Source organism: Ostrinia furnacalis, unplaced genomic scaffold (genome assembly GCF_004193835.3).
Source record: "Ostrinia furnacalis isolate ACB-3 unplaced genomic scaffold, ASM419383v2 OfSCF3139, whole genome shotgun sequence".
Lineage (NCBI taxonomy): Eukaryota > Metazoa > Arthropoda > Insecta > Lepidoptera > Crambidae > Ostrinia > Ostrinia furnacalis.
The window spans coordinates 675,070-695,032 of record NW_021133378.1 but is presented as its reverse complement, the minus strand read 5'-3'; the positions used below and the strand labels follow the sequence as shown (position 1 = coordinate 695,032).

At 36.8% G+C, this 19,963-nt stretch overlaps 1 protein-coding gene across 1 annotated transcript in view; it reads right to left on the bottom strand.

Moving 5' to 3' along the window:
- Positions 1-19,963, bottom strand: part of LOC114357343 (ATP-binding cassette sub-family D member 3-like) — a 63,678-nt gene that overhangs the window by 23,088 nt on the left and 20,627 nt on the right. Inside the window, exons 3-5 of the mRNA XM_028310914.1 lie at positions 5,560-5,629; positions 5,032-5,126; positions 3,039-3,156 (exon numbers count right to left, since the gene is read on the bottom strand). Of these exons, the coding sequence (XP_028166715.1) occupies positions 3,039-3,156; positions 5,032-5,126; positions 5,560-5,629 (283 nt within the window). The remainder of the gene's footprint in view (positions 1-3,038; positions 3,157-5,031; positions 5,127-5,559; positions 5,630-19,963) is intronic.

Here is a 19,963-nt window from a genome sequence, read left to right as displayed (position 1 = left end):
CATGAAGGCCGAGAGTTCATCTTTTGGCGATTTATTCTATGTGGTGAGTGATACCAGTCTCGATCAGCAAGTTGCTGATATACTCTTGAATTTTCTCGAGAGACACGCCGTGAGTCGCGACAATTTATTTATTTATTCATGAATAGAACGGTAGTACGAATTACACTATTCAAACAAGACGTAACAAAGCTCAGAATAACATTTAAGTAATTAAAAACAATTTAACTTAACTTAATTTAGGAAAATACTCTGATGATTATCGCCGTTTTCACAAACATTACTATGAGGACTCACAGTGCGCGTAGACGCACAGGGTGACACACGAACCAATCATAGGCTCTATTCAACGCTGTGCGATCGATTTGCTGCTTCACTTAAGCAAGCATCGTTTGTGAATACGAGCGTATGAGTTTTAATTCACTCACCAGATGCAGTGGTGCCATTTTGCGAGTTCCTATCAAGCATGGTTCTCTTGTAGTTCCCTTGGTACACTTCATCTAGCACTGTACGAAGTTGCGTGACTCGCGCCGTGAGCCCAGCCAGTTTGTTCATTAGGAGTTACACTAATTACATTCACTCACCAGACGTAGTGGTGCCATTCTGCGAGTTCCTATCAAGCATGGTCCTCTTGTAGTTCCCTTGGTACACTTCATCTAGCATTGTCCGAAGTTGTGTGACTCGCGCCGTGAGTCCAGCCGATTTGTTCATCTCGCGACCGGATAGAACGAGGCAGCCAAAATTTTAATCATTAGAAGTTATTTATTTATTCACTCATCAGACGTAGTGGTGCCATTCTGCGAGTTCCTATCGAGCATAGTCCTCTTATAGTTCCCTTGGTACACTTCATCTAGCACTGTCCGAAGTTGTGTGACTCGCGCCGTGAGTCCAGCCAATTTGTTCATCTCGCGACCGGATAGAACGAGGCAGCCAAAATTTTAATCATTAGAAGTTCTTTATTTATTCACTCACCAGACGTAGTGGTGCCATTCTGCGAGTTCCTATCGAGCATGGTCCTCTTGTAGTTCCCTTGGTACACTTCATCTAGCACTGTACGAAGTTGTGTGACTCGCGCCGTGAGCCCAGCCAATTTGTTCATCTCGCGACCGGACAGAACGAGACGACCGATGCCTTCCGCCATTTTGACCATCATTCTTCCGTATGTGTAGTAGTGCTGGAGAATTTTTATGTAATAAAATAAAAAAATGTATAAATTATTCATGTTAAAAATTTTAATAGACATTGAGTTTTTTCTAGAACCATTGTCTATATTTAAAATAGGTTAAATGAAAGGCTAGTCGAAAAGCTGACTAACAACAATCGTTTAGTTTAGAATTAATTGTGAGAAGTTTGTTATTTTTAGGATTTTGTTTCATTGTAATAATAGCGGTTCGATTTTACTGTTAAATAAATGAACCTTTGATTAAATACAGAGAATGTTCAGGTAAACGCACCAAAATAACTTTTTCCCTGAGCCACCATTATAATAATAATAATTAAAATATTATTATACCTTAAACCTATCATTTTCAGTTCCAGTTGTGAGCAGATTGTGGTTTTTGGCGAAGAACGGCCGCGATACGGCGTAGAAACCGACTGTGATCGCGACATCTGCAAAATAAAAATAAAACAGGCTATTAAAAAGCTAAATGTACATATAAAATACCTCACTTGTCGCATTTCAATTATACGAAGAGTTTTGCAGTCTAAACTGGATTTGACCGGTTATGAGCTTTGACTTTAACATATTACACAAATAAATATCGAAGAAACTGACGTCGTTGCAATCCTACTAATATTATAAATGCGAAAGTTTGGATGTCTGGATGTTTGTTACTCTTTCACGAAAAAACTACGGACCAGATTTTGTTGAAACTTTACAGTATTATTGTTTGTAATCCAGATTAACATATAGGCTGTAATTTATGCCGATCTGTGACACTAAATTTCACGCGGGTGAAGCCGCGGGCGGAAAGCTAGTAGGTACTATTTTAGAAGCGAAGGGAGGGAATTCTCGCAAATCTCTCGTGGTACAATCGATTTCATAAATATATTGGCAATACCCAATGTTTCAAAATATTTTAGCGCATTTACATAATATGTTAATGAACAGTTTATATGATTACATTTTATTGATGTTTGAGTTTGTATGAAAATAGTTATATGATTGTTAAAACGCTAAAAATATTTTGAAACATTGGCACTGCCAATATATTTATTGAACTCTACTGTAACAGAGATGAGAACACAAGTAAATATTATTGTAATTATTCCATTTCAAAACCTGATTCTCACAGCTCACCATAATAAGCATGTATTTTCTAGATAAATTCAATGATTTGGTCAGAAACGAAAACCAACAGTGTCCATGTAAATGTATTCTTTAATTTGGATATTTATAACGTTGATAAACTAATTACAATTGCAAATAGGAATCAGTTCACCAGACAGACATTTTGTAACTCACAATAGATTAACTGCGCGGCGGGTTAAATGTCACTTGTATAGGTACTTTTATTTCCTTTACATTTGGAAATTTCACGTTTTACCTTGTATTTCATTATGTATGAGCGACTGCATAAATATGGGACTTAAAAACTCTTTTTGAAGCTAACTTTCAGACACAATAATAAGCTCGTAATAAAATAAAACAATGTTTAAAACCCGAACAAAGTTACGAGCCTGTAATTGTTCTAAATATTGAAATGAAGCCTATTACTGGCTTGGAGTTAACGAGCCTAAACCTTACATAATACTTACTACAGCTGCGAAAGAATCAAAGTTTACGAATTGCATTATGGTGGAACCTGTGGTGAAACTTTTCGGGTAAAATATGGGGAATCCTCTAATATTGGCTTCCAACGGCACACAGCACAGCAACAATAGTTACCTAAAAGACCTAAATAAATATGCACCGTATGTTAACGGGATATGCACCTAATTCGCTTCAAAACTAACACATATACCGGGACACGGACTACCTGAAATATGCACCGTATGCTAACGAGATACGGACCTTATTAGCTTAAAAACAAACTTACATTTAGCTATGATGTTGTCGATGAATCCCATAGCGACTCTGAAGTTCAAGAAGTTGCGTAGATGCCGCGTCAGCTTGTAGAAACTGGCGAGGAGAGTCAACTGCTCCCTGTGGTTGCCCTGAGGATATGTTCATACAAATGAGCATATAGGTTTTACAAATAAAGCACGAAAGACCTCATGAAGAAAGAAAATAATTTTATTTCGGCAACAAAAGATATACACATCATCCCAACTAATCCCAACTAATATTATAAATGCGAAAGTAACTCTGTCTGTCTGTTACGCTTTCCCGCTTAAACCTCGCAACCGATTTTGATGAAATTTGGCATAGAGATAGTTTGAGTCCCGGGAAAGAACATAGGATAGTTTTTATCCCGGTTTTTGAAACAGGGACGCGCGCGATAAAGTTTTTCTGTGACAGACAAAATTCCACGCGGGCGAAGCCGCGGGCGGAAAGCTAGTTAAAAAAATAAAAAAGTTGCCAAAAAAGGTCACCCACTCTGTAACATCTGTAACAGTGTAACTGCCAAGCACTCTTTTTCAGTAAACTGGCACATTGACAGTTTCAGTATGGGAAATATGTAAAAATGACAAAGGCACCCCCTTTTGTGTCAGTCTGCCTCATCATTAAGTCATTTTATGTCTAGCACGTAACCTCAGTCCAAGCCTGAGGTATGAGAGCGATACGGGAGGGTGTTTTTGAGACGTCAAATGTGCTTCAGATTTGTCACGTCATAATTATGTCAATGTCACCCCTGCCGTGACGCTCCCATACCTCACACCCGTATTAACAAACGATGCTTGCTAAGTGAATAGAGCTCTGTGATTGGTTCGTGTGTCACCCTGTGCGCATTATAAGACCTCATAGTAATGTTTGTGAATACGGGCGTCAGACACTGACTGAATTAAGTTCTATAGCTTCCACTGCTTCTTTACCAGAGGCAAATAGAGGATTTAGAAAAACTATCCTATACAAAATGGGGTAATTCTGGTGCTCAAACCACAACTTATTTATGGGGCCTTTATAATCTTATCAATTTATCTGACATTTACTTCACGCAAGATTCATAAAGATTGTCAAAATCAATGACATCTTACTTCAGACAATTATAAATAAAAATACGACAAGTCAAACCTCATAGCGTCATAGATCAGTATGCCTAATGTAATGCTTCAAAGACATTTCTTAGCATAATATTTGAATAAATATCAATAATTACAAATAAACAAATAAATACGTAAATTGATTATTCATACACATTGAGACAGTCAACTCTGGTGGTTAAAGTGAAATCAACATTTACAGCATAATATTTACTTTGAAAAACACATCACTAGAGTTTCCCGTGACAGATTTTTGCTATGGAGTTATCAAACATCTCTGTATAGATCGTTTCATCCACGTAGACGCGCCCCACCAATTTTTGGTCGACGGAAGCGCGGGGTGCGAGAAGTTTGTTCCGAGCAATCAGAGCGTCATTATTGTAATTGCGTGTGCACTCATGGATAATAGGGATGTTTCCTGGGTCAAAAAGCAAGAGTTTTAATTAGTCCGTCAGTTAACTTATCAAAAAATACTCTACACGTATTTTTCCTTTTTTTCAAAGTAATGAAAATTTAAAGAGATAAAGCGCGCCAAAGTTCATAAGAAGAGGCCTGTGACCTGTGCATAAAAGTGCCGCACGTTGTGACGTCGTGCGGAACTTCAACGCACCATAACTATGTAATTATTTGTTAGATTGACAAATAAAAATATATGTGTCCAATATTTTTTAATATTAAACATGACGGACTAAAAAATTTTTTAATCCGTCATGTGTAATATCAAAAAATAAACTTTTGGAAACTAGCCTATTTAGCGTGTACCGATAACGCTCAAACATTAGCGGAAGAATGGTGGGGCGCGTCTTTGTGGATGAAACGATCTATAATAGTGCTGGGACAAATAAAAAGAGAGAGAAAGGAGAGAGAGAGAGATTAGATTAAGCTTACCTGATAGAATGCGATCTCTTCTGAATTCGTTATGAGCCTTGCGTTTACGTATCTGAATTCGCCCTCCAGTTTCTGCTCCAAAACAGTCATTTTGGCTAAAAAGAGCATACATTTTATATTACATATTAGTTAACTGCTGCAGCTTCTATTATTTAAGCCTATGACAGCCTACTAGCGACAAAACACGCACCGCGGGCAAGTTAGTACCATAACGAAAGGCTACGGGACTATTCTTACCTCTCGTTCCCACAGCTGCAACTCCCTGTGCAGCCAGGATCTACAGCTTGACCGCCAATAAAAACCCAACCGGTGAAGGTTAAGTTTGTCCCGGAGAAAATTAAACTGTCATTAGACCCGCAACGAAATTAATCAGTAGAACAAAGGAGGAGTTTGAAGTTAAGGATTTACTTCCCTCCAGTGCAAAGCGGATGACAGGTGACAAAACAAAGGTTTAAGTAACCTTTAAGATAAAGATATGCATCACTAACAATAGGCTAATTTAATGTAATAATAACCAATCATAAATACCTGTAGGTTTTCTGAGGAATGTTAGGAATACTCCTGATACCAGTAGGTACGCCACCATGATTCCGGGTGTCTGAAAAAAGGGAATACAAATATAAAAATATGCATTAATCTCCATAATAACAGGGTTATCAGGATGAGATAGATATTAGATATTCTTTATTGCACACTGCACAAAATGGATATGTAAAAGAAATACATAATTGAAACACAAAAGTTAGTTAGGTGGTTTTATCGCTAGGAAGCGCTCTTTTCCATACAACCCAGATGGGTTCCTTCCTAGGAAGGAACCGATCTTATCTCTAGAGATAAGATCGACTAAGGTCCGATTCGACCAAACTTTTATCCGAGAACAACTCCTGGTATAACTGGCACATTGACAGTTTCAGTATGGGAAATATGTAAAAATGACAAGTTTATTCTGAGATTAATATTTACTCTTGTTTGGTCGAATCCACCCTAAATAAAGAAAGGTCGCTAAAAATATTTATTTTTACCAGACTGCGCTAGAATAAGGGTTTGTAACTAAGTTTTTTTACATTGTTCAAAAATAGCTATCTATTCATATGTACATGCTAAAGTTTTTTTTATTATCTTTCAACTCAGGTTTTCGTACAGATTTATTCCATTTATTTCAAAATTATCGATAACTTTTCAATATATTTTTATCCTTATTCCACGTGATTATGGAAAACTTCTTCTGTTTCTGTTATTCATAGAACACACACATACACAGATCATACATACATCATACGCAATTTTTTCTTTGCATCTTCATTATAGCTATTTATTTATTGTTGTTGTATCTTTAAGATATTGGTACAAGACAATGCAATGTAACATGTTAATTTATTTAGTTTACAAATGTTAGTTTAAAGACGTCAACGTGTTTTTGCATTATGAAGAATAACACATAGCTCGTTTATGATAACAAGTTTTAAGAATATACATTTTTATTTTATTTTACATGACTTAAATACATTGTCATTGGATTGTACACTGGTATATAGAGCCTACCTTACATTCATAGTGATTTTACATGAAAAACAAAAGAAAAATAAGAAATCCAAAAAAAAAAAATTGTGGAAAAATCTGGCAAAAGAAATATCCACGAATAGCGATATCGATAGGTTCTCTTCGTGGACTAGGCCAGGTGCTATTCGTGCGGGTGCCATTTGAACGGGTACTCTAAATCAGCGGTTCCCGAATGGTGGTCCGCGGAACCCTGGGGTTCCGTGGAAAGGCCGCAAGGGTTCCGTAAAAAATATTATACCACGTTTCGTGATCGACGTTGTTCGCTCGCACCGACTTGTTTACGCACAAGGGTTCCGCTAGGAAAAGTATAATCAATTAGGGTTCCTTGGCAAAAAAAAATTGGGAAACCCTGCTCTAAATAGACTACGTGATACGCATGGTTCGAATTATATGGATTCAAGATCAAATATCATTCAACTTTTCTCCATAAACAGCCTAACAAACTTGTCCTTCACTGGTTGGGTTTTTTTGGCGGTCAAGCTGTAGATTCTGGCTATACAGGAGTTGCAGCGGTGGGAACGAGAGGTGGGAATAGTCCCAAGCCTGCCTCACATTAGACTATAAATTTTCGTTGCAATATAGTGCTTATTACAACTGCATAAAATGCCGCAGAGCTTATAACTACAGAGCTGGTGAACGCCAGACCTACGTAATTTTATATTTTTATATAAAATATTAGGGCAATAATTAGAAGTAGTTTCCTCATCAGCCAGACAGTTTTGACAGTTCCAACTCAGTCAGCCAGACAGTCTTTTTAGGATAGCTGCCAAAGCCAACATTCTATACTATATTGGGAGCATACGCTGAAAAACTTTCAGCTTTTATAAAATGACGTACTTAGGTCTGGTGTTCACTAGCTCTTACTCTATTAGCTTCATGTGTCGTCTGTACCTAGATCGTACGGCTGCTTATAACAGAATCTGTGTACTTTGGAACCGCAATTTATTGATAATTTTTATCGTTAAATCACCTTTACTCTAGGTTCAATTGAATGTAATCTGATAACAAGTGAAATGAAGTATGAATTCTGAAGGATGTCGATTATTATCTACGCACGTTATAAGTACTTTATTGGATTTATTTGTCGTTTGATAAGGAAACAAGCAATGATTAAATAATAAAGGCCTAAATATAAATGTAATAGTGAGGCATAAATAAATAACATTAAGTAATCTAATGTAAATGTAAATTGAATAATTTGAATGGCTTATTTATTTATTTTAAGGAAACAAGTATGTTATAATAGTTTCTTGTTTCCTTTATAAATATCAAAGATTTTTTACAATATGTGTGTCTGTGACCTACACTGAACCGTGACATTGACAGGGGGCGCCACCGTCAATACCAGATCTCTGGTTCTGATTTTTGCCACGTCGGAAAACACTGAAATGTTATTTGCAGGAGGGCGTTGCCATCAATGCCGGGTTACTATTTCCGATCTTTGTCATTTGGCGTTTCAAAATCGTTCAAGTATATTTAAAATTCTTATGTCACATTGTTTGTAAAACTCCTACGAAACGGCGCGGCGCTTGAATGATTCTTCGGTCTGAGAATAGCCCCCATTTTCATAATTGTTTCGATTTATCACCAATAAAACTTTACTTGTAAAGCCTTCAGATACATGCGAATTTCTAAACCACTCTCGAGTCAATACGAGAAAAAACGTCACTCTACTATAGGCACAGTCGACAGCTTATCAAGCTTAAAACCGTGGTGTCTTATGTTAATTATAATAGATGTGATTTTGCATTAAAACGTAGAGTCTGTGTGTACCAGCTGTCCAGCGATGAGTCGGATATATCAATTGGTTCAATCACCAGCCGAGCAGTTCATACCACTTTTCTTTGTGATCAAAACCAAGATCATTGTGTAAAGATACTCCTTGTCTACGCAAACGCTACGCTTACTTATCTAGAAATCTGTAAGTATTTATATTAGTCTTTCACTCATAGACAAAGTCTTGAATGCTCGAAAAATAGTTTTCAGACAGAAAAAACTGCCAAAAATTTTAGATTTTTTTTTGAAACTCCTTACTCAAGGACGGTTTAAAATTCATTAGAAAATCTTGAAAATTGTTTTGTTATAAATAGACTAAATAAAAAATACACGACTCGTAATTTTTTGTAAAATACATATCGCAGGCGTCCGCTAACTTTTAAATACAACAAAACCTACGAAATGGTAAGTGAATAGATAATCTTTAGAAGGTCAACGCGAATATGACAACATAGCAGTACAGTTTACATACATTAAGTACAAAATAATGTCCAAGTTTGACTCCAATTAAGCTAAAATTATAGCCATTTGACGTGGTCTCTACATAACTACTCATTTAACATTGTAATAATAACTTTTACGTACGCATTTTCGGACTAAACAGGTCTAAATAAAGCTGTTAATCTATATGACTCATCTTGATGAGAACGTCTATGCATCAGTTGTTTATATTAGCTCCTAAAAATACTTAAAGGATTCAAATCAGTATTTAAACCCTTTTCAGGGCGCTTATGCACGTACCAAATAAAAATAAATACAAACTTGCCCTACCACCACTTCGGGACAACATAATGGGCTGGTGCTGAGAAGAAGTGGCGGAAGAAACTCAGTCACCTTTGTCAGCCTCTTTTTCAATTAAATACAGCAAATACTTAATTAAACAAGATTTATGTAATAAGTGCGAGCTAGGCAGGTAAAGAGATTCGTCGAAAGTCAAAGTACACACTTTCTCTGAGATTTAAGATTGCGTAGGTAAATTAATTAACTTGAACATGTTTCAATTGATAAAATTGACTCAATAATTGAATTTACATCTTGAATACCAAAGGAGGTGGATTTTAGAACGGTTTGTATGGTATTCGAGTCCGTAGTCCAAAGTCTAAGGTACGAAAGTGAAAATCCTATTACGGTGGATTCCAAAGCCGGTTCTACTGCGACGTGCGATGGTACAGTCGGCCGCATATCAAACCATACAATTTACTTACAAAATCAAACCTATTCCAACTACTTGGAACCACAGTGTTTAGTTTGATGTACAGTCAGCGTCAAATAGTATGTAATACAAAAATTGGCCAAAAAATTGACAACACAACCTTGACGATAAGACGAGTTGCGAACTTANTATCTCACAAAGGTCCTTTGAATAAAAAGGTAGATCATTTATATAAATCAGAAAGAGCAATGGTCCCAGTATTGAGCCTTGGGGCACTCCCATTTTTAGGGACACACATTCACAAACAAAACTCATCCCCACACTAATTATAGTTGCACGTCTCAAAATATCACGCATTTCCTCGCGATCTTGCCGAGCTGTCTGAGCACGCGTTGACTGAGATCGGTAAAGATCCAATTACGTTGAGAGCACTGACAGGCACACTTTCCTGCGTCGTGCTCTTCGCCTGACTGGTGTACTGATGCGATACTGACACGCACGATTAAACGGCTAATACTAGAGTATCTCCTGACACCTAAATACATATTTCATAGAGGCGTTACGCAATGTTTTATCTACAGAAAGATTAACGAGTAATTATCTGATCAAACAATTGAAACCAGTTTTCAACTTTGAAATAGGTCGGAACTTTTTTTGAACCTCGAAATTGACCTTATTTGATGATACTTGACGATGAGGTCTTAAATGGAAGCCTCAATACATAAATTAATTTCAATTCCACCGCTTAACACAGGAACTATCATATTGTGTTAATACAAAATCTATATGAGAGCATTGAACTTTCTTAATACGCGTATTTTATAAGAAGGGAAAGTTCTTTTAAAAGAACTAATCTAATTGATTTCGATAAAACCTCGGCTAGGCACATCACTAGATCCCTCAATACTCCCCGCCATAAAGATACATAACTACAAGCTGGATACGTGAAAGCGGATTGATCGTCCGAACGCACGACACTTCAGCTTATCCTCAGTACGTGATATTCAATGTGACTCGATCGCTTTCACGTATTTACTTCACATAATAATGAGTATTCGAAAGTTAGATGCTTCAGTGAACAATACGAATTTAACGCTTTTTTGTTGGTCAACGAACACCGATTCATGAATATTATTATCCTGCTTTCGCCTCCGAGATTTATTTTACCATGTAGTACCCCTGTACGACAACCCAATCCGCACACAATATTCAGCGTAGTAGTAGTAAAAAACAAAAGAGCGGGCAACCCCACCCCTACCACGCTGTGGGCTCGGTGTCCGAGCGGTCTCATTCCTTTGTGCGCACGCGCAACGACCGCACGCAGTATAAGAAAAATGCTTAAGTGACGTCACCAGGACGTTTTTACCGACAAAAAACGTAATTATTTTAAGTTGTGCAGTGTAGTGACGAGAATTAGACCCAACAATTGAATGATCAAACGAACTTACCAAGTGAAGTTCGATCTAAATTATCCTGTTTTCGCCGAAGAGATTTAAGGTCCCTCCCAACCCGAAGATTTCTATATCTTCTTCCCTGGAGGTAAACGTCAATGTCATCTCTTCTCTAAATATAATGAGACCGCTCGGACACCGAGCCCACAGCGTGGTAGGGGTGGGGTTGCCCGCTCTTTTGTTTTTTACTACTACTACGCTGAATATTGTGTGCGGATTGGGTTGTCGTACAGGGGTACTACATGGTAAAATAAATCTCTTCGGCGAAAACAGGATAATTTAGATCGAACTTCACTTGGTAAGTTCGTTTGATCATTCAAATATGCCAAGTTTATATGGAACTATGGAAACTTAATCCAGCTAAGTTATAGTAGACATCTATTGTAGAGTCTTTGTCGCCAATATATTTAGGAAATTCCAATTGAATCATGTTCTTGATAACAATGCAGCTTTCAAGATATTGTGCTCACTGATAAGCATTGCATAAATAACTAGGCAACGAGTCATTCTAAACAATGTAATGCCTTGCATTGCTATTTTAGTTGCTGTAAGGTTGTAAAGAAAACATCGTTATTATGTGTTAAAAACCTTGTACGCGTAACTGGATTTGCGCGGAAGACCATGACCGACCCGCACATTGTTTATATCAAAGCATGGGACACATAAATGGCCGTAACAAGCAGGAAATGTACCGGCGAGTTCACATGAAATTAGCTGATTACTTACACACGTGAGGCACGAAGGAACAATGTCCCCTGTGCTACCGTGGCCGCTTCCTTCCCATGCTTACACTACAACTACAACGAAATTAGTCCACTGGAAAGGACTTATGTAAACCGAACAAAAAAAATGATACTAGACTTCGACTAAATTATCTTAACGTCCAAGAAAGATAAAACTCGTGCATCCATCATACAAATGTGACTTTAATACCAATACCGAATAAACTTGTGATTGTGCAACCTAATGAGTTAACAAGCAATAAAAATAATTTAAAACTCAAACTTGTCGCATAAAACAACCGTAATAAAACGATGAAAGTAGAAAAGTTTGTTAATATTTGTAATTAGTTAAAAACGATTAACGGCTATTGATTCTCAAATTAGCATAAGTATTACTAATTTGTGAATGTGCCAGTTACGTAAGATACTTACAGCACAATGACTTCTTGAGTGCATTATAAAATCATTAGCGGATTCGCTTGAATAATAAATTAACTCTTTTTTAATGTGAATACTTATAATATTGGAAAAGATCTTTGTTTAGAACTCCAATGATCTATTGTATACTGACTTCAACTTTAGATCATGAAGTTTTAAGAAGGTCTCACTCTTGACCGAATTATCGACTTTAAAAAAACAAGTTTATACTTACGAGTAGGTACTACATATCAATCTTTCGTTACAGTAACTGTTGAACATTTATTTTAGACTACCAAATCGCCTGCCTCGGGTAACCATAAACTATCGGTAATAACCAGCGACCAATCTTACCATTGAGCTACTGAAACGTGGTTTTCATTATAGATCTAACTACCCCATTTATCATCGTACTGCAGAGTCCTTAGTAAGGACACCATACCACATCTAGTCAACTATGTTTTGAGCCAGTCTTCAACGGTCGTTGCTTCTCGTACAGAAGCGCCATTGTGCTGACACATGGAAGACGCGCTGTCTTATCTGATGAATAGCTTTCCACAACAAAACCTCAGTTCACACAATCTTCAGTTAATTGAACACTTAACAAAGCATTTAGTGAGAATTACGAGCGAAAGAATACTTTAAATGAAGTGAAAATATCATAAACGCTCGTAAATTGTACCAAATAACATTGTAATTAAAAGAAACACGCGACATAAAAATACTTTTACTCTTGCTATACATTTTTATGATACAATTAAATGTAATTAAGATACAATATAATTCTTAAGCATAATAACAGTTGATTTAACAATATACGAGTATGTCAATTTCATGAACAAAAACTCAATTAAGGCATTGTATAAATACACCTAAATTCATCAATTACTAATTTTATTACCGAAAATAGTTGATAAATCAACAATATTTATATTAATTGTCGTAAGTAGAATACATATTGCGCAAAAGTAATGAATGTGCAATTGAAAATAATATTATCCAATAGTTTGAATTTCGAATTGTTAGTTCATTAATAAATATGATATGTTAGACGTATGTGTAATAATGAGCGTAATAAAATAGGTTTTTGTAAGGTAAGGAAGCCTCATCAACCCGTCTGGCCAGCGTGGGGAGTGTAGGCCAACTCCTCCATTGCCGCAGGTGAATTAGAGAGTCTTGCTCCTGCAGTGGAGACTGAATGAGCTGACGATAATGGAGGTTGGGAAGGAAAGCTTAATAAAGCTCCATACAATGTCGCTAACTGCATCGACGTAAAACTCCGCTAACAGGGCAAAGTGCGGTACATCGGGGCAGGCAATCAAAGTTAGAAAGCAGAAGCATCGAGCGAACTAATAATTTGCGCGGTGCAGTGCCGTTACGTTCGCCGCATTTGCCCATGACAATATGCCACGTTGCACCTCAGAAACGCCTCGTAATGACAGCACGGCATTAATGAAACAACAGGCGTAAGTAATAACAAACTTCCTATGTAATGAGAAACTGCGAGCACGAACGCAACACGGTTAAGGCGCAATGAGGGGCGAAGTCGGGACCAAACCGCAGCGTTGAGTAAGACACAATAAGCACGGGCTCTTTGTTCGGCGCAAGCCTCCGATGGAACGAAGTTTATGTAAATGCTGAGATATAGCAAAAACATACATACATGTTTTTGTTAGTCTCTGCGGCTTTGTAGATGCTCTCATCTCGTGTAAGTTGCATTGCCTCATGATGTCAATAACTTACAACAATTTAAATTAATAAAAAACTATCAGCAATTTAAAGAAACTGTACCGGAAAACGCAGCGTGGGACGTCCACCCACAAGGTGGACCGACGACCTGATACAGGTAGCAGGAAGGCGCTGGATGCAGGCCGCTAACAACCGTGCGATGTGGAAGTCATTGGGGGAGGCCTATGTTCAGCAGTGGACGCCCTATGGCTGAAATGATGATAATTTAAAGAAAAAGAAGAAAGACAGCCTTTAAGTTAATCAAAAGTACGAATCTTGCTACACATCTGGAATAAACCGTTCCAAGTGTTCCAAACTAGGAGTAAGCAAACTCCAATACGTTGATTCTTAAAACCTGTAACTGCCTGTAAGTGTTTCTAGAGGATAATTAAAAAAACATAAACATTCAATTTCTAGAACGCCGACAGCAAAACTCAACAATTATGGTAACGTTATATTAACGTAGCAGAAAAGTAACAGGTTAAAATTAATGTGCTAGTAAAGGGCGTTGGGCTGACGATCTGCCACAATGTTGCAAGCGTCGCATTTGAAACTGCCGACACTAGTAGGTAGACACTTTGTAATGAGGGCATTACATTAGTAATGCCGAGCCACTAACGTTCATTCCGTACTTTACCTGCGAATGTCATGCTCGTATTAACTGCAAAATATTTAGGCTGAGTTGCACCACCTTACTTTAACCATAACCAGTGATTTTGTATGGAGTTTGACAGACTTTTGAAGTTTGTTATAGTTAAAGTAAGATGGTGCAATCCAGCCTTAAATTGCATCCACTTGACACTTTAACTTACAAGCCAAAATATCAACTGACTATAGAAATCTCTCCATGACTATAAAAACTACATACAATATGGGTGTAAAATCAAGTGTGTCCTGAAAAGAGCCTAAAAACTAAGAATAAAGAATATGAAATAAATTCGCCTTTAACATAATATTGTGCAACAGCAATAGGAATCTAAGTCCCATTCCCAATCTACTTAATTATTGCTTTCAAAGTAGCTAAAGTTACAGCAAAGAAGTCGCCCAAAGCTCCTTATTACCTACCACAGTCTAACATCAATGTATAGCAGTGGTTGGAGCACTATTAGTTCAAATTGCCTCGCGCATTAGCCATAGACTGCAGTTCAATATGTAGTAAATATTACACACAATTGTCTACAATTAGGTGCAATTGTCGTATTTATTGCAATCCTATCGCGGATCTATTAAAACCGGTTCTGTGTTTACTCGTAATTCTTTCAGCTTACAATGTAAGTATAATCCTAGCTTAGAGAACAAGCTGCGCTTGAATTTGAATAATGAATCTAAACTGAAAATAATCAATAACATGCTCTTTTTACAGCTAGGTGAAATAGCTTATGAAAGCTTTAGGGATAAATGATGCAGTAAATTAAAAAATAGCGTTTTATTAGCCAGTAACACATAAAGTCTACCAAAATGAAATTATATGAACTAGTTAATGTGATCGTGCAATATTTATCTTCGTTTTATTTTCAAGTATTACCTAATTGCAATAATTTTAAAAAGCTGTCTATTGCAGCAAAAGCCGTTTAATTAGCGAGTACCAAATAAGTCTAACAAAATTAAGTCATTATTATCTAATGTTAATGTGATCAAGATCGCCACCTATCTTATTTTAGCTGATCGCTGCGTCCACGTATTGCCTCACTAGCGGCTATTGCAGCCAAATGCACCTGCGAGGATGCGCCTTTCACTGCGCCGGCGCATCGAAAGTGCACGCTGATGTAACGCGACCTACGACCTGCTGCGCAAGCGCTGGGTGCATCCCATAGTTTTTACGCTTATGCCATCAAAGTTAATGGCCACACTGAATTACTGTAAGCCATATTTTACGATATCCGAACCTTACTGGTTTCTTTGATATTTATTTTCTGTTTGTAAAACGTGTTTCCGTGTAGCTTAGAGATTACAAAAACGGATATGTTGCAAGTAAGCTTTCATTGTTTATTACTATGCCTAATAAATAAGCATAGTAGTCTGTTTCATTGTTACAATACTTGCTATTACTCGATTATAATAAATACTAATACTTCTGAATAAAACAAATATGTAGAGTTATGAAAATTGAAAATTCCGATTAAGCACATGAAAATGGCTCGCTGATAATTAAATCTAATTTATTGGCGCATTCGTGACAATTTAACAATTAGTGTCGCCTCGCAACTTGCCTCCTTTGGTTAATGGTTTACGGTTAACCACCTGTCAGGCGCTCACCATTTCGCGACAAATCGCACGCGGGACCACCCACCGGGAACCGCCGTAAAACATGGGAATTCATAACTCGCACGAGTGTACTCACTAACTCATCGTAGGGATGTGCGCTTACCGATTACGATTTTATCGGGAAGATCCGACACGATTTTTGAATCAAATTACAATCGAATAGATTGTTCAAAGAAATTGAATCTTAATTTAAAGAGTAACTCCAAAAGTAGGTATAAAGAATGGGCCAGAGTTACCACCGATGGACGTTTAAAAGATTCAGTAAATCACATTTGACTTGAAAACTTCTTTTCAACCGACCAATCATAAATCAAATGCAAGGATTTAGTAGAGCTGAAAATTACTTTCCGTTTAAAATTGTTGACCTCTAAATGTTGATTATGATGCTATTATTCAAATTACACATGAATGTAGTCGAGAGAGAAAAACATATACGTATCCACTGATTGACTCTATAATAATATTTATTAAATCAGCATTAAAAATATTTCATAATTGATGTAACTCTGAATCAACTTAAACTTTAACTCATCGATAAGATGAAACGGATCGTTACAGAACATCCCTATATCACGGTAACAAAACATAAAGATAGTCTGTACACGTCCTATTAACCAAAGGATGCGAAATGCAATGATGAATGCTCGCGTCATGCTGAACAATCGTGAAATATGATACGTTTGTCAAAAAAGATGATGCGGCTCGATTGTTTTGAGAGTACAATAATAAAAAAACTACAGAAATACAATACGACGATTTTATCAGATCGATCGATATTTCGTAGAAAACTTTCAACTTTCCCATAAACACTGATCAATTAAGTGGAAAGAGGAACCATTTTTCCCTATTTGGATGTCAATCCCACCTAGGGATACATTTAATAGCAAAATCGCCGATTGAAAGAACATTTACCAAGAATAAGACCCTAAAAAGGCTCTTTGATAAAATGGCTGTCACTGAATCACTTGTCCGAAACAAATTTTAAAACGTCAGACGCATATGGAGTGATCTTACATTTTTGGACAAATGTCATTGGTGGTCAAAGCTCCGTTATGTAAGCATCCAATTACGATCTATTTTACTTTCTATGAATCTAAAGGCATTAATTCCACTATGGTCGCGATATTAACCGCGTCCACGCTATGTTATTACATCGAATGGTCTCCAATAAATGGAAAATGCATTATCTGTAATTAAACAGGCCGCGGTTCTAAATGGAAATCTCGGTTATGGCGCACCATAGAGAAGTCGTAAATGGCTAATGGCCCGGAATCTAGATGTTAGCGAGGTAAGTGTAGATATGATAAGTTGCGGAATGCGAGTCCCGTTGTGGTAGCTCCGCCCACGGCGCGATCCCGGCCGTCTCCTGGGCAATCACCGGGATTACTGATCGGGCGGGGCTTCACTAAGCGCGGACAGGACCAAGATATTCAGGTTACACAGTAGATTCTTGAGTTATAGAGGTACTAGAACAAGTATACGACATTGTTGAGAGCAAGGTGCCTAGAAAAAGATTGCCTACAATATGTTTTGTGATACTCATTACTCATATTCTGAAACTCTCAAACTAAGCTAAATATATGCTTGTGTGTGATCACCAATAATTCAGCAGTCGACGAGGATCGAACTAACGTCGATTGGACACCGAAACCGTTGGACTATATTTAATTGTCGTCTCAATTGCCAAGACCAGAGACAAATTAAAGAATGTGGAGCATTCATTTAAGTTATTAGGTAATTTAAAAGTACTACTTACCTCACACTATATTTCGTAACCGTATCACACTTACATAAAATATGTGAAAGGTTGTTAGTACGATATCCAAAATAAGTCAACGACTCAATGTAGAGTTTTCTCAATTGAAATGTTGATATTGCATATTGCATTATGTTAATGTTGTCGTATATCATCTGCCAGTATGAAACCATAACCAACACATAAATCACCGGTGTAACGATGTGTAAAAGAGTCCAGTGCATGATATAATCTCTAAGAAAGCTTATCTCACACAATCAACTGAAATGAAATTAGGCGTAAAAATTACGACCAGTAATATTTTCAGAAGCGTAAATAAAGGTTAATAATATGCTTATATAATTTTATCAAAGTAATAAATGTTTGGATAAACAATAAAATTCACAGGAGAATGTTAATAAAATATAAATGCGAACTCTATCAGTTTGTCAATGCGTTATTTTTGCCTATTTTAATCAATTTCCTAAATGGATCTGTGAATACGAGGAGAACAGACAATAAACCAAACCTAAATCTAACTTCAAGGCCTAGTTTTTTAAAGATTTTACGAATAAATACCAAGTCAAGAAATAACCCGTACCGAACCACAAACGTTTAGGCAAACCAAGGTGTTATTTTAATAAAAATAATCGAAATATCAAACCTGTGTTTAGATCTATTTTTGAGTAGGGTATAATTTATACTGCATTACGTAATTTGGGAATATACCTACTTTAGTAGCAAATCTCGCTCGTACTCAGGGCACAAACCAGCTGGATTATGGCCGATGATGCGGCGATATGAGCTAAGTAATTCGAATTAACCCTTATAATACGGTTACGTTCGGATTACGATGCAGTTAACGTCGGTATGCGGGAAAGCGGCCATTCTATTAATGCCTGATAGTAAATTGAATGAGCAACGATGATCGTTGCGATCTCGGCAATAGCCGGCCATCGCGGTACCCTCAGGGGTTCGTAATACCATCCCTGGATGGGTTAACAGAATTAATGATATGACTGTGTAAGTATTTGAAGAATAAGAAGTGATTTTAGTAGATATTAATAATATGCATCGGACGTTAGAGAATTTTTGAGAGAGGCTTTCAGTTAACACAAGTGAATGTTATAACAAATGCTTTATACAAAACCCATGAACCTACTAAAATGTAACTAAGCTAGGTAATTGCCTTACATTTCTATCAGTAGTCAGCAATAAATAGATCTTATTTAAATTGCAAAAGTTATGCCCGTTTTATGAAAACAAAAGTGTTACTATAGGGGTCACATAAAAGTTAGGGATTGATGATGAAAACGGGCATTAGTCTTACAAAAATAGAACTCTAAAAAAGCGCAATAAAAACCAGAATATTGGCAACTTGGCATATACATGAAGGCTATAAAACTTAGCTTTAACAGCTTAACTTTTAAATAAACAAACAAGTAGCCGTCTTGCTAAAACAAACAAATCTCTATAGTTTTCACTTTTACTCCCAGTTAAGCAGTTAAGGAAAACGCTCAAGAGAAAATGTCTGTAGTTGCTCGGAACGGATAAACAATAAAACTGCTTTGGCACGCCCACATTATACAACCATCAATCAGCTTTATTATCTTTATGAAATGTTTCTCTGTATTTTATTCAGACTCTAATTTAGTATAATTACTCCCGTTAACTCTGTGATACAACATATCATAACAATTTAAGTCACGTGTACAAAAAACAATTAAAATACTTTCACTAATATGATTCTGGCATCTAGTGGGTTAAAACAGTAATATGGAAATGTTACTAATATATTTGAGACTATTATGAAATAATTTTATAAGCATTTTTGCTTTATAGACGTTGAAACGTCGAATCAGTAATTAAGAGATCAGTATAAATATGAATGAAAAATCTGAGATTATAAAATGGCCAATAAACTACCGTACCTATGTAATGTTTAACGTCTAAGTGCCTAATGAATGATTCTATATTTTTTGAACACACAATAACAAGTTTGTATGAAATATGGTCCTAATAACAAATGGATGACATTTCGCGAACACACCTGCTCTGCAGCTGATTTTGACACTACGCTATTAAAATCTTGGCTCCCTCCGAAAGCGGGTCTCATGGTCAGACC